The sequence below is a fragment of the Physella acuta genome, unplaced genomic scaffold, assembly GCF_028476545.2.
Source record: "Physella acuta isolate Inbredline_101_S28 unplaced genomic scaffold, ASM2847654v3 ptg000542l, whole genome shotgun sequence".
NCBI classification, from domain to species: domain Eukaryota; kingdom Metazoa; phylum Mollusca; class Gastropoda; family Physidae; genus Physella; species Physella acuta.
In genome coordinates this window covers 205,476-230,716 of record NW_026732061.1, presented here as the reverse complement: position 1 = coordinate 230,716, position 25,241 = coordinate 205,476, and the positions used below count along the sequence as shown (strand labels likewise).

General features: G+C 36.6%; 1 protein-coding gene across 1 annotated transcript; it reads right to left on the bottom strand.

Moving 5' to 3' along the window:
- Positions 1-709: 709 nt before the first annotated feature.
- Positions 710-17,684, bottom strand: LOC131945978 (sodium-dependent proline transporter). The gene is made up of 17 exons (XM_059306610.1): positions 17,345-17,684; positions 11,835-12,839; positions 10,789-10,937; positions 9,040-9,203; positions 7,441-7,584; positions 6,505-6,670; positions 6,090-6,219; positions 5,531-5,665; positions 4,983-5,086; positions 4,699-4,823; positions 4,245-4,357; positions 3,927-4,055; positions 3,505-3,604; positions 3,047-3,147; positions 2,404-2,577; positions 1,525-1,695; positions 710-1,143 (listed from the first exon to the last, which is right to left on the bottom strand). The coding sequence occupies exons 1-17, from the start codon at positions 17,390-17,392 to the stop codon at positions 1,024-1,026; spliced, it is 3,078 nt and encodes a 1,025-aa protein (XP_059162593.1). The 5' UTR covers positions 17,393-17,684; the 3' UTR covers positions 710-1,023.
- Positions 17,685-25,241: the final 7,557 nt, after the last annotated feature.

The window sequence follows — 25,241 nt, the reverse complement described above, 5'->3', positions numbered from 1 at the left end:
CAGATAATTTGGATTCCCTTTTGCAAAATGATCTAGTACATGTGGCGAGTACTTGAAGTACCAAGGATTAATTCATAATACCTTCAATAGCACCATGTACTATTATTAAAAGAGTGAAGCAATTTACAGTATCATAATTTACTTTTATATTAATCATTTTCAACAGAAATTGACACTAGTATTTTGAAAATTTGAAGTTATTCTAATTAAAGTAACACATCTCACAAAATGTAATGTTTTGTTTCACCTCAGCAAATACATATGGGAAGGAGTGGTCTAGCTGTAGAGAGCTGGACTGCTAACAAGCAAGTCTCTACTTCGAACCCGGGTTCAAGTCAGTAGACCGTCCCTGAGTCCACCCAACTTTGATGGGTACCTAACTCAAGTTAGTGAGAGTAAAGGCGGCTGGGCATAGTGCTGACCACACTATCTCTTCATATGCTGAGGTCATAGAAACAAGTGAACTTTACATCACTTGCCCTATAGACCGTCAGGTTTGAAAAGGGAACTTTACTTTTACACCATATACATGAGGTCAATGATGAATGCTTCATTCAGTCATTTAGTTTGTGTTAGGAATTATTCCATACGTATTTAGTGCCATTTTCATGTTGGCCTGTATGTTTTGTTGAGTTGAATAGTATGAATCTATCTATATTTTGATAAAAACAGACAAAACATAAGTGAAAATATTTCCATTTTGCTTTATTTGATTGAATTACAAATGTTAGAAACGGTTTAAAAAATATGCCCTTTTTAACTTATGGTTTTTTCGAATACATAAACAGTTAGTAAAATATAAATTCAAATACTCATGAAACAATGTATATACAAAATGTCATTTACATATCACAAAAGTGATTCTAGAGTTAAAACAAAAAGGTGTATTAAAAATTAAACTGGTTCTTTTATTGTGCATGAGTAAACTTAAAATAAAATTTATTTTAACATATGTAAATTAACTTAAGCAGATGATATTTTTGATATCACATTTTCTCAATATCAGTAGGCCTATACATTACTTTATACATTGGTTTCAAAAGAAATTCCTGATTTCTCTGAACGCTGCGTCCCAATCGTCATCTTTGATAAACTTGAGATCACTGATATACGCGAGGCAAGTAAAGACGTCCTGCTCTCAGTCTGTAATGGAAGAACTGCACAGTTTCGAAGTGTCTTTAATTTTAATTAATTAGATTGCAGCACTAAAATAATAACATTTCAGATTACTTTAACATTTTGTAGCATGGTTGTTTCTTTATTCTGAGATAAGTTCCCAAAACAAAGTTGATTTAAAAACCCCATACCTCGAACTTTGAATGCTGTTGATTAAACTATGCCCTAACACCGATATTTAGTTAAAAAATGCATTTTGGTGGTTTCAAATTTTTATACACATTTTTGCTGGAATTTTATAAATGTAGATTCTTCTACTTCTATGAAAAGGTTAAGAAAAGTTATTCACTAAAATTATTTTATTATAATTTGTTTAATTCAGGCTGTAGTAAGTACTTTAATGGTTACCTTTACACTAGGTTGCAAGGACCGCTGGAGTCTTCTGTTAGCAAATCTATTTTTGGATTTCAAATTTCTGAGTGGATCCACTTGAAATCCATCTACGTAGGTGATTAATTCTCTGTGCTTTGGTAGAGCTGGGCCCCAATATACAGATGGAAGACAGAGCAACCGGATCCTCTGTTGAATTTATTTTTACAGATATTAAGAAAAATTAAATTTGGTTTACAAACATATCTTTTTAAGATAACAACAAAATATTGCTACCCTAGAATCAGACTGTTCTAACTCAACTTTTTTTTCTAGATTTCAACACTGTTGTGTTCTAAATCCACCAGGGCATCTTGGCTAAAAAATTCATGGCTATTTCTCTGACAGTTGTTACACAACAGTTAAATTTCACAAAGGCTTAAAATACAAATTTACAGAAAACAAAACTTTAAAGCCTTATTATGTACATTTTTGAAAAATGGAATTTGATTCTAAGGAAGCAATATAATATTATCTAGCTAGAGATTATCTCTTAAATTATTGAAATATTAACAAAGTGCAAGTTCAGGAAATCAAGATATGACTTGAAAAAGCCTACAGGGTATGTGTTTCTTTGACTGTTATTTATTCTGATAAAAATTGGTACATCTCAGGTTTTACTATTTTTAACTTCTGAAATCTATTTTTAGCATATCCCAATAACCTGCTTTATTTAAAATAAATGGCAGGAGTAGGATTACCTTAACTTTTACTATAAATAAACTCAAAACAAATTTATCTCCCTTGATTTTAATGGCAATTATATAAATTATCTTCCTTAATTTTGAATGTCAAACAAATAACTTATCTCCCTTGCTTTTGTCAATTGAAAAATAACACACAGCTTATCTTCCTCACCTGCCATATACTTTTTCCTTCCTTCTCCCGACATATCTTGTACAACATAATGATTGGGATGGATATGATACATGTGAAAGTCATGAGCCAACCCATGGCATCCGCCCAGCCTGGGTATGTGTATGTGTCATACTTGGTGCCTTTGTAGTCAATGAACATGAAGATAAAGATGAACTGGAAAAATAAAAATAAAATTTGTTACAATTACAATTTTTAACATTTTAACAATCAATGATCGCATTGTTTAAAGAAATATTGTTTTCCAGTATTAATACAATACATTACAGCACTTGTGTTTTCCACTATTGATAGTAAATCATCCTGTATGCTTTCAATTTATAAGCTTTTAAACATGTTGAAATGGTAAGTTTACTTTGTATAACAAGACAGGACTTCTAAAATTTCTTATCTGCAACTATAAAACAGCTCTAATTATCAGAAAGTAGTGGATGCGATTTTAAAATGTTTTATTTATCATTCATTGCAATTTTCCCCAACGCACTTTAAAAAAAATGATTTTTAACTTCAGGATTCTGATTCCCTTGCCCAGTGCTTTTTACTCTGATTCCATTGATCAGATTTTTAAGACTTGTGATTCCTCAACCAAGTTTGTAAGTTTCTAACTTCAAATAAAATTACTTACAACAATTGTGAGTGGGCTGAGCACACACCAAGTGACTTTCCAGTAAATGAAAATTGTGGAGCCAGTCATTAGCTGTATATCGCGGCAGAATCGTCGAACACCTGAGGAAACATTGGATTCAAACCAGTATCATACCACTAAGGCTTTATATAATTGAACGATTTATTATCAAAATCAGAAAAAGTAACCTTGATGATCCAAGGGGCAGGTTAAGTAGAGTTCACCTGTTTGAGTAACCTCGGCATATAAAGGGATCAACTAGTTAGTGCTTTGCCATCAGCCTTCAACTTCTCAAACACAAAGCAGGTACCCATCATAGTAGGGTAGAGAGTTGTTCTACAGACACAAACCCTGGGATTTGAACTCAAACCATTCAGGTTAGCAGTCTTATGCTCTAACATCCAACTAAGCCATTCCCTATTTATTTTGTAATTTAAGATAAAAATATTATAACTTACCATAAATGTAAGTAATTGATGTCACCTCAATAAAACCTATTATGATGAGTGTCATCCCCCCAACATAGTTGTCCATAAGCTGCAACATGTACATGCCACCCTGATAGGAGAAAAAATTTAATAAAAATACATTTTTGCCATATTTGTCTACAGAAACTTAATAATGCTGAGTAAAACATTGATCACAACTATTGCTAATGAGTGGTTGTTTTCAGTTATTATGTACCTGTTTAAACTTAGATTTATATGAAGTCTAATTTAGTGATAGCGTAATTGCTTTATTAAGAGTTTTTACTTTTATAAAAAGACTTCTAATAGTTATTTTATAATTTTGATTGTATTAATGAACATGAGTTAACAATTATTTTGTAAAAGAGAGTTTTTATTTTAAAAAGCACAACTACGTTGACTGCATTACTTACCGGGCATGTAAGAGGAAGTCCTAGTATAAACAGTACAATACAAATAGCCAAAAGTACAAAAACTTTTCTGGCCCGTAACTTAGGGAACTGGTCAATGATGCCAGTTAATACTGTCTCTATCATTGTGAACTGCCAAACAAAATTTAAAAAATAATTAAACATTTAACATTTTTTTAGATATTAAAAAAATATATTACATTTCACTTTCTGAAATAATTTAAAAAAATCTTTTTAAAACACATCATAGATAAAATGGTGTTGACAAAATGAGGTTAATTAAAATTTAAGCAATTGTTTAGTAAATACTTTTTTTTTTACCTGAGAATCCAATCCCAGTGTTAACAGCATAATGAAAAAAAGCAACGCCCACAGGGTAGGTGGGGGGAGGTTGGACACAGCTTCAGGATAAACAACAAATGCTAGACCAGCACCTACAAACATACATTTTTGAATTTGTATTTAGTTAACAACTTTATACAAATTGTTGCTCATTAAAGAAAAATTAATTTATGAAGTAAAACAAATCTATTTAGTAATAACTATTTACAATAGTTTTTGTTTTAGATTGATTTTCTTTTTAAAAAAGTAGTTTTAAAATGGACAATATTAAAAATAACTTTAGTGTCCAATTTGATGTCGATAACTACAAAAATTACAGAAATAAATGAAACAATATTACAGTCTAATTCAATTCTTATTTTCTATCTCCCATCATTAACATCTTGAGCATGTACAGAGTGCTATTACTAAAATCTTTAAAAAATGTTTTTACCATCAGCTGCCACGTCCTGGATGTCCACCTCCAGCTGACCAGCCATGTAGCCAAGATATGAGAAGATAACAAATCCTCCAAGAATGCAGGTCAAGGAGTCACCAAATGTAACAATTATGGAATCTCTAAAAAAAGTAAAAAAAAAAAAAAAGGTTAATGCAGGCTACGTCATAAGTTCACCTATAGTTAACAATATTATGAATAACCAGTTATTTTTTTATATAGAATGGTAAAATTTAGAGGACCTTTTTTATGCTCTGAAAATGAGTTAGAAAAAATGTTACCTGAGAATATTGCTATGAAATCTATTGTAGCTGGATAGAGTGATTAGACCACCACCTGCTATACCCATGGAGAAAAATATTTGATTTGCTGCATCTTTCCACACCTAATTCAAACAAAGATTTTACATGTAAATTTTGTAAACATTTCAGAATTTTTAAAGGTTTTTTTATTTAATGAGGATAGAAAAGAAGTTTTTTTTAAAGTACATTAATGCTAAGGGAAGAATTGAAATATCAAATTTAGAGAAATATTGAAAAACAATTAAAAACTTAAAGGAAGCATAATTTACAAGAGCCATTATTGTAGAGTTTTAAAACCATTTTGTATAAAAAACTTTATAAGTAAATAAGGTTTATTTAGTATGAGTAGATTTCTAATCGATAATTATACTGTAAATCTGGTTTTGAATAGTTTATTACTATTTTTTAATTTTTTTTTTTACAAAGCATTGTGTTTAAAATTTAAACAACTGTGTTTATTAAATTAAAGTTCATCATATTTTTGAAAACAAATTGTTTGTTCAATTTTATATAACATGTGAACTTACATTAGCATCTCCAAGTTTTTCAAATACTGGGGTGATAAAATAATAAATTCCAACTTCAGCATTTTCAAGGGTTACACCACGAAACAACAAAATTATCAAAACAACGTAGGGAAACAAGGCTGTGAAATAAACAACCTGAAAAAAAAACATTTGGAACACAGTTAAAACATCAATTATGGTGTACAGTACTACAAAAATGTGTCCTTTTTTATATCACAATAAAATATGCTTGCATAAAAAAACAAATATTCCATTGAGAAGTAGGCCTATATATAAACTTCAGGACAAATATGTTACAGATATTTGTAAAAGAAATGAATGAGGTAATCACTAAAGGAAAATATTAAAGCCACCCCCTAATCATTTAGCCTTATGATTTGGCAAAAAATAATTATAAAATTGAGAAGTATTTATAAATACATTGAAAGACAAAACAACTTTTTAAAACTTTCTTGTTTTAGAAATAATTATATCGTGTTTTGACTTTAATGATGTTTGAGGTAGAGTAGCTTATTGTTTACATGAAAATATTTAAGTATCACAACCATCAAGTTTGTACCTTTCCAGTGCTTTTGATGCCTTTAATTAAACAAAAGAAACATATGACCCAGGCAAGCAACAGACACAAGGCAAGGTCCCATTTAGGTTGTCCGAAATGGTGGATGCCATCACTGAAACCTAATACAGATCTAAGAAAAAAATGCAAATTAAATAATTAGTTACACCATCAAATAAATACAAAAAGCAAGTAAGCCATTATTAAAAAAAAAAACAACATAAAGGACAATACAAAAAAATGATAGATCCTTCTATTAGTTCCATTGCAGCCATATTTTTTCAAGAATTTCACTCATTTTTAAATGCTCATGTTACAAAACCAAAGAGCTTCTTGGAATTGAGTAGATAAAAAACATACTTATAGAAAACCTACTAATCAAGAACTTTTCAAGTTTAAGACCTACAACTGAGCCTACCTTTCCCAGTATTCTTGAGAAGGAGATTTCAACTTCCGTCCAGTGGCCTCAAAGAAAAGAGTTTTGTTCCACAACCCTATCTCCTTCCCATTCCCATTTTTACATGTACCATCAGCTCCTTTGCTGTCTCCATCGCATTCCATTTTAGGCAGCTTCAGTTTGCAGTCTGTGTGAATAAAAAAAAATGTTTCTTTATATTTGCAACCATCACTTAGATCTATCTGAAAAATATCTGTAATCACAGATTTAACATTTCACATGCCATGAAATTGGTCTAGATTAAACTTTTTTCTGCCATCAAAGTTTTCTCTGGCAGCTCTTGGGGGGAAGGGGGGGGGGGGGGGGGCGGCAGCTGTGAATGTCTACACTGCCCCGAATGAAGTAGAATTTATATACGAAATTATATACTTTAATCAGTGTCCACCATCCCCTGAAAATTTAAGTCCACCCTTCCCCCAAAAGTTTTTTAAGTGCCCCCCCCCCCCCCCCCCCTGGAGCAAAATGTCTGAAAAAGACATAGGTAGCGGTAGTGATCAAAAGTTGATGAGGTTACTATGTTCTAAGCACGATTAATAAGTTTAAACCTATTATTTACACCAATCTTATCTCTAATATATTGAAGCATTAATATATCTGTAGAGGTTTACTGTACAACCTATTAACGTATATTTTTAAACAGTTATTGTTGATATAGTTGGATTCCAAATATTTAGTATGACCATTATATGAAAATATTGTAGGCACTTATGTTTTAAATAAACCCATTTTTTTCTTTATTTCTACATTATCTGTAATGCGTTTTATGTTAGAACCAGCTTATTGGAATCCTTAGGTTTTAATTTTTAAAGTGTTTTGATTTTCTAACCACCATAATAATGTCACACATTGTATTGCTAAAATGAATTACTACAGAAGCAAATCAGATGTTTCACCCACCTTGAGTATTCCAGTTGTTATCACAGGTAAGAAAAGGTAAATCACTGGTGAAGGAGGCGAACATGTAGTGGAGAGCCCAGCCCAGGATCATGTTGTAGTATATACCTGTCATGGCGGAGACAATCACCATGGCAACACCAACACCTGAAAATTCATTTTGTGAATCAACTTATTAATTTTTGTAACTTAAAGATGTAGTCATGACATAACACACTTGTGAGAATTTGGTTTGTGTAGATCTAGTACCCATACTGATTGATATGTAAACAATTATCTATTCCAAAGAAACAAAAAAAAATCCCTAATCTAGAGATTTATTTATGGCCTTCATACAAACTAACCCAAACCAGTGGCGGAACTAGAAAAAAAGGGCCACCCCGCAAAGAAATTTTTTGGGCCCCATCTATATATATATATATATATATATATATATATATATATATATATATATATATATATATATATATATATATATATATATGTGTGTGTGTGTGTGTGCCTTTATATATAAACAAAATACGAAAATACCAACACAGTACTCATTTCGGGATTGTTCGATTTTTTTTTTAAATTAAGAATACTAAAAAAATTTTTAAAGAAATTAAAACAAGTTACAAGAACACGTCACAATTCTGTGAGTGCTAATTTTTTTTTTCTTTTTTTAATAGTGACAATCGTAAACAGCGTAAAATCGAAGATCAGTCTTACTATCCATTCTGTGTGTGTGAGTGCTATTAGTCTGAAAATCTCTGTTTTAAATATATGTTTAATGTTTCCAGTATGTTAGTCGGTCAAAAGAATATGAAGCATGAAAAAACCATGTCGCGTTATGTTTATTTTCGTGTTTTTTTGTATTTATATTATTAGTTTTAAATACATTTCATTTTTATGCTTTGTCATTCTTTATTATGAATTTTTTAAAATAATAATTAAGAGATGTAATTGCTTTTTAATTTGTTTAGTGCACATCTATTAAAAGGAGCTTAAGAGCACACATACTTGACTATTTGAAAAAGGGAAATAAGTCATGGAAGTGGTTTGAACGCTTGCCTATCATTCACGCGATTTTCATACGAATTTTTCCGACAACAGCGTGTGTTTGATTGTTGGAGAAAGAGGACCCGGGATGGTGTCTATAGAATAAAGATAATGAAACCGCAGCTACAGTATTCTTTTTACACAACAACCATAAAGTCAAAAATGTATCAAGATTTTTTTTAACTAAAAAAATAAATTGATTATGGTCGGCTGTGGGCCCCTAAATGGCCCGGGCCCCCCCGCATTGCGGGGTCTGGCGGTACTGTAGTTCCGCCCCTGACCCAAACCAAACCACGTAGTCAACTCTGATTACAAATTACATATGTATATCAACTAATAATCATTGCGCTAAACATAATACAATAAAAGCCAAGTTATTAACCTAATATCGAAGCACATTCTAGAACAAACCATAGTCCTATAAGCCTACCAAAAGCTTGGTTATACCTTTTGCAGGAATAGTAATGGCTAGCTATGTAAAGGCTCAATCAGATTTTCTTTTTACTGTACAGACTTATTTACCTTTGAACAAAGGGGCATAATTCCAACAGACTTATTTACCTTTGAACAAAGGGGCATAATTCCAACAGGTCGTAGCTCCGCAGCTAGTGAATTGTCCGAGCGATGATTCCAAGAAAAAAAGTGGCAGCCCTATCATGAACATCATCAGGATAAAAGGGAAGAGGAAAGCTCCGCCACCATTACGATAACAGAGATAAGGAAACCTGCGAGAGGAGTGAAATATTCAAATAAATAAGAGAATGTAAAGAAACAATGCGTTCCCTCAGTATTATCCTGTACTATCAGCAAATTTTGATTTGTTTTTGAAAAATTCGAGTTTATGATAAAGCAAAGCACAATGCTCATGCACTCCTAATGGTTCCCAGAAAAATCCGGAATCGGAAAACTGCGCAAAAAAAAAAAACAAACAAAAAAAAACAAAAACAAATAACTAGCACGTCATCTTCTAACACTAACACATTATCCTCTACCACTAACACGTTATCCTCTACCACTAACACATTATCCTCTACCACTAACACGTTATCCTCTACCACTAACACATTATCCTCTACCACTAACACATTATCCTCTACCACTAACACATTATCCTCTACCACTAACACATTATCCTCTACCACTAACACATTATCCTCTACCACTAACACGTTATCCTCTACCACTAACACATTATCCTCTACCACTAACACATTATCCTCTACCACTAACACATTATCCTCTACCACTAACACATTATCCTCTACCACTAACACATTATCCTCTACCACTAACACATTATCCTCTACCACTAACACATTATCCTCTACCACTAACACATTATCCTCTACCACTAACACATTATCCTCTACCACTAACACATTATCCTCTACCACTAACACATTATCCTCTACCACTAACACATTATCCTCTACCACTAACACATTATCCTCTACCACTAACACGTTATCCTCTACCACTAACACATTATCCTCTACCACTAACACGTTATCCTCTACCACTAACACATTATCCTCTACCACTAACACATTATCCTCTACCACTAACACATTATCCTCTACCACTAACACGTTATCCTCTACCACTAACACATTATCCTCTACCACTAACACATTATCCTCTACCACTAACACATTATCCTCTACCACTAACACATTATCCTCTACCACTAACACATTATCCTCTACCACTAACACGTTATCCTCTACCACTAACACATTATCCTCTACCACTAACACGTTATCCTCTACCACTAACACGTTATCCTCTACCACTAACACATTATCCTCTACCACTAACACGTTATCCTCTACCACTAACACATTATCCTCTACCACTAACACATTATCCTCTACCACTAACACATTATCCTCTAACACTAACACATTATCCTCTACCACTAACACAATATCCTCTACCACTAACACATTATCCTCTACCACTACCACTTCATCCTCTACCACTACCACATCACCCTCTACCACTAACACATTATCCTCTACCATTACCACTAACACATCATCCTCTACCACTACCACATCACCCTCTACCACTAACACATTATCCTCTACCATTACCACTAACACATCATCCTCTACCACTACCACATCATCCTCTACCACTACCACTAACACATTATCCTCTACCATTACCACTAACACATCATCCTCTACCACTACCACATCACCCTCTACCACTAACACATTATCCTCTACCATTACCACTAACACATCATCCTCTACCACTAACACATCATCCTCTACCACTAACACATCATCCTCTACCACTAACCTCCAGACGTTGCCCAAACCAATGGCGTATCCAATCATCGAGAGGATGAAGTCAAACTTCCCAGTCCAGTTGCCCCTCTCCTCGTTCTCATCCACCCCGTAGATGAGTTTTCGTTTATCGTTCGTGTCGTCGATATTCAGCATCGAGCCCTGGAAGGGTTAAATGATTAAACTATCATCTTGTTTAGAGCAGTGTTTCTTCCAGACTTTTTTCTCCGGGGGGGGGGGGGGGGGGGGGACTTGAGATTTTCGGGGGGGGGGGGGGTCGGTCAACATTTGGGGGGGGGGGGCGGACACTAGTAAAAGTGTATGTTTACTATATAAATTCCATCTCGTTCGGGGGCCGGTAGACTTTCATCGGGGGGGGGGGGGCTCCCCCGAAGAAATGTCTGGAAGAAACTCTGGTTTAGAGGATACGAAATGTACGATACTTTTTGCAATGCCTAGAAATGAACAGTTGAAAAAAAAAATTGATAATTTTAAGAAACTTCGAGGTTGATAATTTTCATACAAATAGCACGCCTGTTAAAAAAATTGCAGCTTTTTAAAAACAGCATTGTCCTTACATTTTGGCAAGTAGTTTTAATTGAACAAAAACAATAATTAAAAATGAATTATCTGAATCAATACACAGGCATTTGTTTAATAAGCAAACTCTTTTAGCAACTAGCACGTATCAATCAATTATTATGGAACACCGAAAGTCAAGAGTTCGGAAGCTGGATTTGAGTCCGTAGGACGTCTTTGAGTCCACCCAGCTCCGATAGTTACCGATGGTTAGAAAAAACTTAAACTTGCTGAACATAATATCCATGACCACCCTTATCCAGAGGTCAAAGAAAATGGTAAACTCTACTTCACCTAACTAACTGACCGTCATGTTCGCAGGGCCTTATCAGTTATGGCTAGAGATATTTCATCACAAAATCTAATCCTAAAGGCAACAAGCTAATCGTAAGTTAATAAAAACATTCAAAATATTATACGATCTAGTAAAAGAGTATTTAAGAAACAAAATAAAATAAAATAAACTTTACTAAAACTGACCTGGGATGGAAAGGACGTACTGTCTCGACTTTTGCTGTCACTCGGTGTTAAAGATTCGGGGCCCAAAATTTGTCTCCCAATTTTCTTGACATTGTTGTTATTATTGAGTCCGTTGGATTTTCTGTACGGGTCATTGTTTGGTCCATCGTAACCCTGATAGTTGGGTGCGTATGACTCGTACGTGTTGTATTTAGACTCTGGTTTCTGAGAGTTTAACGTGGAGGGCTTATCTTTTGGAGGCGTTTTAGAATAAGGGGTGGAGGGTTTTTTTCCTTTTCGGGGCATCGAATCCCAGGGGTCATCGTAGCTGTCGGCGGGCGAGGGTGGGCGGCGGGATCTTCTGGGTGATGCTCGGCTGTCGTCGCTGTCGCTTCTGCTGGGGGAAAGTCGTCTGCTGGGGTGTCGATCTGGTGAAGGTCGGCGTCTTTCAGGTCGTCGGTCTTGGGGGGAGTGTCTCCGGTCTCTGTTTCGATCTGATGGTGATCTATCTTTGTCTCTGTATCTATCTGATGGGGGTCTATCTCTGTCCCTATATCTATCTGATGGGGGTCTATCTCTGTCTCTATATCTATCTGGCGGCGATCTATTTCTATATCTATCTGATGGTGATCTATCTTTGTCCCTATATCTATCTGATGGTGATCTATCTCTGTCCCTATATCTATCTGATGGTGATCTATCTCTGTCCCTATTTCTATCTGATGGGGATCTATCTCTGTCTCTATATCTATCTGGGGAATGTCTCCTTCTATCTCGTCTATCTGACGGTGATCTGTTTCTATCATGCGGAGATCTGTTTCTATGTGGTGGAGACCTGTCTCTCTCAGGCGAGTAGCTTCTATCAGGAGAAGACCTGTCATCATCTGTGACGTCAGGTGAGCGACCGATTGGTCGAGGCGGGTCACGTGGAGGTTTCCTGTCCTCATCACGGAGCGGGTTGCTGAACGGCTGGTAAAGGTCATCGTCAAGGTCATCGTACTTGTGTTCGCCTGGGCCCTGATCAGCCTGGGACATCAAATCAAATAGATCATCGATTTTATGAAACAAAATATTGAATGGTCTACGGATTCATTTATATTTGTCTACATTTACATTTTTTTTTACAGGTCAATGAACCTGAAGTAAATAAGAATGCCGATAGTGTCTACTGGGTCTCCGGTCAAAAGCCCCCTGGATAGAAACCCCCTGGACAAAAACCCCCCGATATAAACACCCTGGACATAAACCGCCCCCCCCCCGCGACATGAACCCCCTGGACATAAACCCCCCGCGACATGAACCCCCTAGACAAAAACCCCCCGACATAAACACCCTGGACATAAACCCCCCGCGACATGAACCCCCTGGACATAAACCCCCCGCGACATGACCCCCCTGGACACCCCCCCCCCCCCGCGACATAAACCCCCTGGATAATACCCTCCCCCCCCGACTGAGGTTTATATAAGGAAATAATAACGATGATGAGAAGCAAGAAAAACTAAATTAAACTAATTAATGTAATCTTTTTAACGACTAACAAAAGAGTTTCTACATAACAGCATGCTATTAGAAAGTCAAGACTCTGGCCTTCAAAAACTTAATCAAGTTGATAGTGAATTTGCTCTAAAGCTCAGAATGCTACCTGTAGATTACTGTAATTCAAAACGTCAGAACACAAAAAATATTGCATTATGTTGATCAAGCCGAACAGGCGAACAATACGGTTAAAGGGTCGTTATAAGATTAAAAAAAACACAACAACAACATTACATCGTGGTGGAATGGTAGAACGTGTAGCTAGCACTCTGCTCTAAACACATTGATATCATTGTTGGCCTTACAACTCGTATGGGGAAGAAAATAAATAAAAAACTACGACCTAGTGAAAATTGTGACGAAACAAATCACACGAAACGATATTTTCGAACAGTTTCGTTGCGTGCTGATCTCTGATACAAGTATCTGGGCACGGCGTGTAGGTCAGATACCAGTATCTGTGCACGGTGTGTAGGTCAGATACCAGTATCTGGGCACGGCGTGTAGTTCAGATACAAGTATCTGGGCACGGTGTGTAGGTCAGATACCAGTATCTGTGCACGGTGTGTATGTCATATACAAGTATCTGGGCACGGTGTGTAGGTCAGATACAAGTATCTGGGCACGGTGTGTAGGTCAGATACAAGTATCTGGGCACGGTGTGTAGGTCAGATACAAGTATCTGTGCACGGCGTGTAGGTCAGATACCAGTATCTGGGCACGGCGTGTAGGTCAGATACAAGTATCTGGGCACGGTGTGTAGGTCAGATACCAGTATCTGGGCACTGTGTGTAGGTCAGATACCAGTATCTGGGCACGGTGTGTAGGTCAGATACAAGTATCTGGGCACGGTGTGTAGGTCAGATACCAGTATCTAGACACGGCGTGTGGGTCAGATACCAGTATCTGGGCACGGTGGTAGGTCAGATACAAGTATCTGGGCACAGTGGTAGGTCAGATACAAGTATCTGGGTACGGTGCGTAGGTCAGATAGCAGTATCTGGGCACGGCGTGTAGGTCAGATACAAGTATCTGGGCACGGCGTGTAGGTTAGTTACCGATGTGATCCGCGTAGAGCCAGCGTGCGGCTATAATTAGCTCCAGTGAAGTTTTCAAAAAATTCCCCCTTTTCACGGTTCACTGACTTAGCGTAGCGTTTGGAATGTTTTCTAATTACAATTTAGGATATAGACCTTCCTTTTTCTAATCAGAATATATCTCGAATCGAAGGTTCAACTCTTTTAAGCCCAGATGAAACCCCCAAACTATATATATATATATTTATATATATATATATATCGTTACGATCCATTGAGAAAGTCTTGTATAAATCTGTCAAAAATTAGGTGACGTCATCTAACCACCGGAATGTACTTAATATTTGATGAGAATTAGTTTTTAAAAAGTTCCTACTTGTGTGTTCTACTTATTACGTTTACTGCGCGTTAAAAAACGTTCGTTAATCGGTCGTAAGCCCTTGAATACACATTGACACCCTATATGCAGCTTTATGTGTTAGTAGTTAGTAAATCTGAAACTAAACATATTTTTTTTGGTAGCTAGTATTCAACTTTTATTTTTCTCAATACTTAATTAAGGAGTGTTCCAAATAATCACCAGGTGAGTCAGATAAAAATAACATGACGCTGTCTGAGAACTACAATACAGAGTTATTGCGCCTTAAAACAGGGCCTTTGAAAACTATGTCACACATATATATATTATCCTGATGTATAATTATAGCTGCGTGATTCAACTCCTTTCAACACTCCTTTCAACACATTTCCCATTCTGTACACTCTTTTAAACCCCAAACCCCGATTTACCTTCTAGACACTTTAAACCACAACCCCCTTCTGCTGAAAACAATTAACCCTAAACCTCCCAACTCTCACTACATTACATTCAATATTCACATATCACTCTAGACTCTAGACTCTAGGAAATCAACGAGCCAGCAATGTGCCTGTTTCATCACTACACGCCAAGACTAACTTCAACTGGGTTAAAGCCCTATTTGAAATACTCTCTAGTCCAGCGACACAGTGACACATGTCTATTTAAAGAAAACAAATAGATTCTGTGAATAGTTCAAGTTTCTTGTAGTCATTAAATATAACTCACATCTTTATAATAGATTGTTCACGTATAAAATAAGACTCCCATGGGCCAATCTTGACCGACCATTTGACCTGATGTATCATCGCCCAATATTCCAGAGCCCATGACCTTATTACATAATAGTTCTTGAATCTTGCCCCAAGGATATGTGTGTCTAAACCTAGTGTGTAGACTCGTTCAACCAATCATTCTACTTTAAAAAAAAAAAAATTCAAAGTAATCAAATTTACGGCATCGTTACATAATATCGCTCCAGTGGCGTAGGCAGGGGGGTTTAGGGGGGTCATAATCCCCCCCCCCCCATAGACCCCTCGGTATATATATATATAAAGTATGAGGGGGGATGCAAATCGAAAGTTTGAGGGGGGGGGGTGTGCAAATCAAAAGTTTGAGGGGGGGGGGTGCAAATCGAAAGTTTGAGGGAGGGGGGTGTGCAAATCGAAAGTTTGTCCCCGGGTAAAAATTGGACCCCCTTGAGACGATCCTGGCTACGCCACTGTATCGCTCTATACCACCTAACTACCTCAAACATAAAAAGGATATACCACCCCGTACAACAGCGATACGTAAAACGACTGTGTTATGTGCAAACTCTCAGAAGTGTCAGCCCATATGGGATCATAGTTTCTTCCAGGCATCTCTTCTGGCGGGGGGGGGGGGGGGGGGGGGGAAAGGGACAGAGCTCTTTCGAAGAAAATCTACCCCCCCTGAACGAAATGGAATTTATATAGAAAACATACTTTTAACAGTGTCCGCCCCCCCCCCCCCCCCCTGAAATTTTAGACCGCTACCCCTTCCGAAAAATTCAAGTGCCCTCCCCCCTTCCGGAGAAAAAAGTCTGGAAGAAACACTGTATCGGATATCACCCTGTTACCATTTTAGAGCGATTGACGCAATTTTGTAGTTTTTCCGACTCCGCTAATTCGTTACAAACAAGTACATCATAGCTGTGGCGAGTATATGAGAGCAGCAATATCTGCATCCAAACCATATGGGTAATTTTCTAGCTGTTATTAATTAATTATCATTATAGTAATTTGTCAAATTTTGATAATCTCGCCTTTTCGCGCTCAATAGACTACATCGCACTATTAAATGTGCGTTAGTAAAAAAAATGAAACAAAAAACAGGGACGTTTTACATCAGCATTTTGTTTTTAATTGGACAGCGTTGTCGAACGGTAGAGCATATGACTCTTAACACGAAGATCTCGAGTTCGGATCCCAGTTTCGAGCCCGCAGGAGTTCCCTGCATCCGCTCTGCTTTGATCCCACTACCCCTTCAAATGACGAGGTCAAGGAAGCATGTGAACTCTAGTTCACCTACCCTGTCTGAAAAAAGTTACTTGTGAAACCACTGTTAATAATACCCAGCTCGTATGGGTACGCGACTCACGTTAGGAACAGTAAAGGCGGCTGGGCGCAGTTTGACTTCATTATCTATTTATATGACGAGGTTACAGTACCAGGGAAGTAGACGTGCAATTACAAAGCCGTATCATTTTCCTGATTCGATTTCGTTCAGTCTTAGTTAGCTTTCATTGTCACGAACATGGCATACCACTAAATATTCACAGGTCTTTTGAAGGCGTTTTATTTTTTGTGTGTTAAAGACAATTTGATACATGGTTAAAGCTGTTGTGTCGATATTGTGCATTTGAAATGGCATGGGTGGGGGTGACATTAAAATGACTGAGAAGAAAAGTCATCAACTCAAAATGACAACAGTGAGACTGAAATGACTAATGTGAGTCTCAAGTAAAAAAGGTGAGATTGGAGTAAACAGATGAGGATGAAGTGAAAAGGTGAGTGAAAACTATAGAGATAAAGGTGAGATTGAATACAGTAAGGTAAGACTGAAACTACTTCTACCTGGAATGCTCGATTGTCCTGGGACTGAGCTCCTCCCCTTAGCGCCATGCTAATTTCTAGAATGTTCCAATGTTGCCAAATATCATAAATTCCACTAGCCGATATCCATTGTTCTACAGATCTATCACACTTTCGATATGTTAGTTTTTACGTGTAGAACGATGTACATCACTCAGCATTAAATAGTTCCCAGCAGGATATAGGTTGCCGTATGATTTAGCAGCGGACCTCCAGCGTTAATTTGTTGACGTGTGTCGTGTAGGTGTTGACACGGCAAGCATAGAGCACGCGTGTTGTTTACTTTCAACACGTTCACGATCAATGACGTGTAGTACAAACAGCACACTGTTGTAACACTGAAAACAAAAGGTTAAAGAGAAACTTCTATAACCAGGTTGATATGAATGAGACACCTACTAGACTATAGTAGGCTACCTTAAGATTACAAGAAATTAAACCCCACTAGATTAAAAGAGGCTACCTTAAGATTACAAGAAATTAAACCCCACTAGATTAAAAGAGGCTACCTTAAGATTACAAGAAATTAAACCCCACTAGATTAAAAGAGGCTACCTTAAGATTAAAAAAAAATTAGGCTAAAAGATAATATAGATATTACATAAAATCAGACTACCAACAGATTAAATAAGGCTACCTTGATGAAAAAAGGAATGTGGCTACAATTAAATTAACCGAGGCTACCAAGAGAGTAAATGAAGCTACACTAGCTAGAAGTAAATGAATCTATCACGAAATATATATAAATGAGAATACTGCAACTGGCTACCTACGAAAATTTTACAATAAGAACGAGTTTGTTTTCGGAAATCCCCAATTGTTTGTTAAACCTTGCCTTTCCCCTCCCCACAAGTTACACAAAAGACTGATCTTTATTTACAGGTAAAAAAACGTTAAAAAGCTACAGGTAAAAAAAAATAAAAGCATTAGCACCCAGCTGACCCCTAAAACAGGATATTTAAAAAAAAATGTCATGATGCCCTAAAGATTGAACAATATAGTAATGTGGTATAGTCCTACTTGACACAAGTATACCAATTACATTTTGTTGGATTCTAAAACACTCTTTCTACTTTATACGTACATACATGGGCCTTATCTTGGGGATCTACATTGTTCATATATATATTCATATATACACATACATTGAAGTCTGCACACAAACACACATATGTCCACACACATGTGCATGCATGTATGCATTTATATATAAAAGGCTCTAATATATATATATATATATATATATATATATATATATATATATATATATATATATATATATATATATATATATATATATATATTAGCCTAAGTTAGTATGGCCGAAGATGATACTTGAATCTTAAACCTTTCTTTCTCGCTTAAGATGTAAGTATAAATTTAAACGACTTAAGCCAGACTTGTAAATAGTTTGCAACGCATCTATACTGAACATCAAAGCATCTAGATTCTATATTTAAACAAAAAATTCGTCATGTTATTAGCGCCCCCCAATTTCGGCAACACGAATATCAAAAATGTGAATTGCTATTTCTAAGAGTAAAAGCCAGTGGATAAATAGGCCACCAAAAAGAGAATTAATTAATTAATCGCTTAATTATAAATAAGAATATTTTCCGAACAAAAAACTACAACTAAAACTACTGTTATGTAATACTATATTTCAAATAGTCCAACATTTAAAATAATTGTGTACTAAAATTCAGCTAGTAATCGCAATCTAAATTTTAAAAAGTTAATGATCCCTCCACACACATTCACTAATTAGTCCAACAGAATAAGTGCCACTAACCCGAACAGGTGCCGGTAGTGTTGACGCCTCTACCTGCCACTAACCCGAACAAGTGCCGGCAGTGTTGACGCCTCTACCTGCCACTAACACGAACAAGTGCCGGCAGTGTTGACGCCTCTACCTGCCACTAACCCGAACAAGTGCCGGCAGTATTGACGCCTCTACCGACCTGACGGTGCACTAGATCTCGAACACCCGGGGCCACGCAGCAGACGACACAGGTGCACACACAGGTTGGGTTTTAAAATCAGGTACACAGCGACTCCTTGTTTGATGACCTACACGGGATAGCCCCCCCCCCCTCCACCTGCCCGCCCCCTGGGTCACACGGAGTTCGTCAAGCGGAAAGTATGACCTTCTGTGTACCTGTGGCGGGGTGTATGAGGGGCGGCGGGGGGGGGGGGTTAAATAAAGTATGATGGGAAGTATTCTATTTAAAGAATGACTTTGGTGTAGAATCAAATAACAGTTTTAAAAATAGAAAATAAAGACAGTCGAAAAGGTGAAAAATTTCAACAAGGTATGCCGTCGTAATCGGTAGAAACCAACACACATCACCAATATCGTTATCCACCACCACCGCATAACACCACACAACACCAGGTACTAATCATCATAGCTCATCATCATAAAAACACACATCACAATCACCCCCACACACTACCGTCAAACACTACAACAACAGTTTACAACAGGCACCACCAATTAACACAACCACCACCACCACACACTACTGTCAAGCACCACAACCACACATGAACACAACCACCACTTACACCACCACACATCATTTGATCAGCAGACGTCAAGCCGTGTCAAAGAAAAGTTCAGGGGTCAAATTGAATCACCGGCCTTGCATTTATTTGTGGAAAGGGCGACAACTGTAATTAAAGTGACGAGTGTGCTGAAAACGAAAGTAGCGTAGCATCCGGTTTGTTTTCATTCAAGCTACATCCTGGATAATTTATCTCTTGGCAATATTATAAAAAAAAAGTAGGAACAGCTCCTGGGAGCGGGTGATAATGGTGGGAGGGGGAAGGGGGGGGGGGGCTGCACATTAATCTGTGTCGTCACCATAAACTCGCCACTAATTAGCAGATTATTAGTCTAAATAGATTACCGCCATACTTTTTTAGCGCAATTTCCATTCTGGAGAATTGCGTTTATTAACCCGTCATTTCCGGATGTATGAATGAATGGATGGATGGATGGATGGATGTGTGTCCGCAGCTTTAAGTCGTATCTCCTCCTCAACGAAGCAATATCGATGACTAGTTCCAAAAGCAATTATGTTAAGCAAGCTACGAGGATGAACATAGGCCATAAAAATTCCGGGTTTCTTTCATGTATTTCCCGTAAAAGCCAAAAAACCTCGAAAAAAATGCAGTTTTTGGCCCATATCTCGGCAACCAGACCACTTAGCGAATTGAAACATGTACCAATCAATTCCTGCCATAATTTAGAACAATATTGCCGAAGAAAGTTTTCAGAAATATCCTTTCGTTCGGTCACAAAATGTTTTTTGAATTAATTAAAATTTGGACCGAATTAGTAGGCATATTTTTCCAACCACACCACACGCGTCATCACGTTCAATAGCTGCGCCATCACGTTCAGTGGCTGCGTCATCACGTGCAGTAGGCGCGCAATGGTTTTTAGTCATGTAACTCTATTGTAAATAAAACATGTAAAACACTGAAAAAAAATTAATAAAAAACGTTTTAATAACTAACAATGGTTTTACTAACCCTGCTCTTGATTTACGCTACGACAGAGCTATTTTTAGATAACACAAGGAAATTGCGCTAAAATTGTCACTAGACTTTTTTTAATTACTTGTTTTCACAATTAGAGTAAGAGATTTAGAACTAAATCCGTGTGCAATGTTATGAAACGATTTCAATCTAATCGTTTGTTACAGGATTTATTTAGGACATTTTGCCCGGGGAATAGGGGTGGGGTTGGGAGCACTTGAAACTGTTGGGGAGTGTGTACTTAAAACTTCCACTGATGGGGGGGGGGGGGGGGTGGTGGCTAAAATATAATTTCTATTTAGATTTAATAGTTTTAATACTTCAAAATTCTGTTTTATCCTGAGGACGGATGACTTGCTCCGGAATGACCCCCCCCCCTCCTGGACACATGACTAAAACAACTGATCAGAGCCGTAGCGACCCCTCCCGGCGCCCGGGACAAACTTTCAATTTGGCGCCCCCCATATATTTTTTTTTTAATTTTTATAATTCAAAATAGCAGCTAAAATGAGCTTATTTTGGCGCCCTTAGGGTCATTGCCCGGGTACATATGTACCCCCCCCCCCCCCGTCGCTACGCCTCTGCAACTGATATATTATAGTGTTGACGGCCGATTGTCTACTGATCGTCTGATTCCGGCACGAGTTCTCCGACCCAGGTCGTCCATGTCAAGACACATGGGCTCGCGACAAAAAGCTCCTCAAATGGTTATAGTCCGTCACAACCGCATGGTCGGGCTGGTAAAGCTCATGGTTGCCAAATCTAAAAGTCTCGAGTTCGAAAACCCGGCCATATATCTGGACATCGACGCTACTAAGAGAGAAAACTTCGAAATCAAACAACAGCTGCAAACAACTGCAGCCTTGTAGTTTGATCTTGAAAAGACAAAAAACTATCCGAACGTAAAAGCTGGCTGAAATCTGAGTCAACGGCCTATATGGCGCATAACATGTTGGTACGTAATACTTAATTGTGTTGGAGGATACCCTGTACAAAATGACAATAAAGGTAGAAGATCTCGATATCAATCGAGATCTTCTACCTTTATACAAACCATATACATACTCAGTTTGTGTTTGAGCGTTTAAGCACAATTGTATTTTATCCATTTGTATTTAATAACAACGTTTCGTTATTCGGCTGAGCACAGTGCTGACCATACTGAAACAGGTGAACTCTACTTCGCCTGACGCAATGGACCGCTAAGTTCGAAAGGATTCTTTACATATACTGTACACTGCTGTATTTCCCCATATAAGATACAATAATTGACGGATGATTGTCCAACACGCATCCACAGATTCTTAGTCACATTGTCGTTTTGAAAAGAACATGAAAAAGAAACAACAAATGTTTCCCCAGACATTGTAATATCTCTAGTTTTATCTGTTGCTAATTAATTTGTTAGTCACGACATCGTTTATGAAAAAAGAAACAACAAAATACCCAATGTTTCTCAGATAATATAATATAATATCCCTAGTAATATCATATAAGCTAATTAAGTTGTAATTAATTTTTTGACAATTGAACATGAAAACACTCTAGAAATTTTTTTTTTTTAATTTTCAAAAAAAAAAAAAAAAAAAAAAAAAAAAAAAAATTCCATATGGTGAAATTCCAATGAAATTAATGCTAAATTAAATGGAATTTCACCATTAAAAAACTTTGAAAATTTGAAAATAACATTTCTAGCGATTTTTCTCTAAAAAAAACTAGTTAGCTGAATTTAGTAATGTTAGTACAAGAAGGATCATTGATAATATGTGCTTTTATAAGTTACTTTATGAAATTTTAGAACTCCACACAAGGTATTGTTTTTCCAAGATGGCCGCCGTTGCGTCAAAGATATAATTGTTGTCTTTTATGTGAATATCATTGGCTAGAGGTCTGTTAAGAAACTGCGTTATCGTAAAACATGCGTCGTTTAGCTCCATTTTACAAACATAATGAATAAATAAGTGTTATATTTTAAGATATTTTTATCAACAGGCTGAAGAGATGGTTCCAGAATTTGCAGCTCATACTTAAATGTTTATCATCCACTGAAGACGATACATCCATCTTATGTGGTGCATTGCAAAGTCATTGGAATAGAATTTCGAAATTTAGCAAGCGAGGGAAAATGCACAATTTTAACAAGAGCGCAGACTGCTTAGACGACAAAGAATGTGCTACAAAAATCCTGAAAATAATTCACGTATACGTTGCTCCTGTCTTTTGCTTGCTTGGCATCGTGGGCAATGCCTGGAGTATCCACTTCCTTAAGACTAAAGGCCTCAGCAACAACATCAACTGTGTCCTCGTATCACTCGCTGTTGTGGACCTCTTGTTCTCGCTGACAACACAATTAATTCACCTCCACTTAGTTTGTGATGCGCTTAACTTAAACCTTGTGCTGAAAGTAACAATATATTTTCAATTCTTTGTCGAACCATTGAATCGCATCTGCTTATTATCTAATGTATTTCATGTAGCTTTGATATCGGTTGTTAGATTAGTCGCTATAGTCTTTCCTTTTCATCTCTCGCGTGTTTTTACACATCGCAGAATTCGTATCTCTCTCATATTTATCCACATTTTGCCTTTTATTGTAGCAATTGCAATTTACACTCTAGATAACATTCACTTAATCAAATTTGGCAACGCAAAAATAAATAAAATAATTGCTGCCTACTTTAAATCTAAGGATTTTCGAAACGCAGTTTTTGTTTTTGAAAATATTATAATCCCTCAGCTGTTTTTAACGTTACCTGTTCTGATAATTCTCTCATGTACTATTGCAATTACTTTCAAAATGTATACACGCAAACACAAAATGTCAACGAAAACGGTGGCTAAATCTATGAACGAGGGGAAAGTGTTTTGGACTTTGTATGCCATCTGCATATCGAAGATGTTGATGTGTTTTGTTGATACGATCTTGTACAGTTTTTACTCACTGCAAAGGGACCACTCTGATTTAAAGAGAGATGTTCTAGAAGCTGTGGTAATGATATTTGAAAGCATCAATGCTTCCAGTAATTTCTTTATATATCTGTTAAATAACATGTGTTAAAAATAAGTTCAAAGTTGTTTTTTTCTTTAAAAAAGTAGTTTGTTGTAAATTATCAGTTCAAATAAAAAAAAAGTCTAAATAGAGACTCAAGAATTGTTTTTGTTTATAGTATGTTTGGTATTTTAAAATAAAGTTTTTTTTGCAAACAAAGATTTAATTTTTTTAAAGTATATAAATGGACTTCAAGGTAATTTTCATAACAATTAATATGAACGTAGATTTTATTAACATTTTTTTAAAGTTCAATTTGTTTTGATGACACTTTTGCGCCTCTGTTTTAAATCCAAACTTGTCAAGAAAATGCTAATTAATAATAACGTTTTATTGAACTAAACAACAAGTGGATAATATCGCGAGAAAATACTCGGACTGGAATCCCCAAAGGAAGGAGTGAAGTGTGCCGGCCAAGGAAATCATGGAGAACATTTGAAGGGGAGAGGAAAGGCCGCTGGACTGACGTGGGAGCAAATGAAGAGACCAACCCAAAACAGAGTAAGGTAGAGTGGTGTGATTCCAAACTTTTTCTCCCCAGGGGCCACACAGAAATACGTCACGTCACACACCAAAATATGTATACGTATTGCAAAGATTGATTCGAGTAGATTACAGATAACACCCATATGTTAAGGTTTATTAAATCATGGAAAATTTCATCTCCCATGTTTCGTAGCATGATTGTTGAGTTTAGTCTATAGTTGATAAACGTCGTACCACTCGTCCACTAAATGAGCATGAACGTTTGGTAGTTATCTGAACACTAGATGATTGCATAGTCGTATGGTAGAGAGTACGACTGCTAGCCCGAAGCACGCGAGTTCGGATCTCTGGATTGAATATTAATGAGATTTCCCGAGTCAACCCTTTTCTGATGGTTAAATGACTCACGTTACGGAACTAATTAATCCAGTTGGGCATAATGTTAATGAAAATATCCCCACAGTAGGCCGAGCTAATTGAAACAGATGAACTCTACTGCATCTCTCCAAGGCTCTTGGGTAGGAACGGGAATAGGTGATAATCTTAACACTTAAAGATGTATAATTTTTTTTTATTATTCATGAATCATGAATTTTTAAATAGTTGTTACCTTTTAGATTTTACCTTTAATTCCCAAGATTGTTTGAAATTCGAAACACAACAACAAGTACAAAAACATCCAGCACAACAACAAACACCACCACCAATACACCAGCAGAGCTGGTATAGCGAATTAATTAATTAATTTGATTGTACTAAATATTACGTTTCTATCAATTTATTAATACTACTAAAAGT

Coding starts and splice junctions, on each gene's coding strand:
- LOC131945978 (XM_059306610.1), bottom strand. CDS start 17,392: ATGGCGCTAAGGGGAGGAGCTCAGTCCCAGGACAATCGAGCATTCCAG. Junction 4,824..4,982: donor TTTCATAGCAATATTCTCAG/GTAACATTTTTT, acceptor TACTTTTTTTAG/AGATTCCATAATTGTTACAT. Junction 1,144..1,524: donor CCTTGCAACCTAGTGTAAAG/GTAACCATTAAA, acceptor CTTCCATTACAG/ACTGAGAGCAGGACGTCTTT.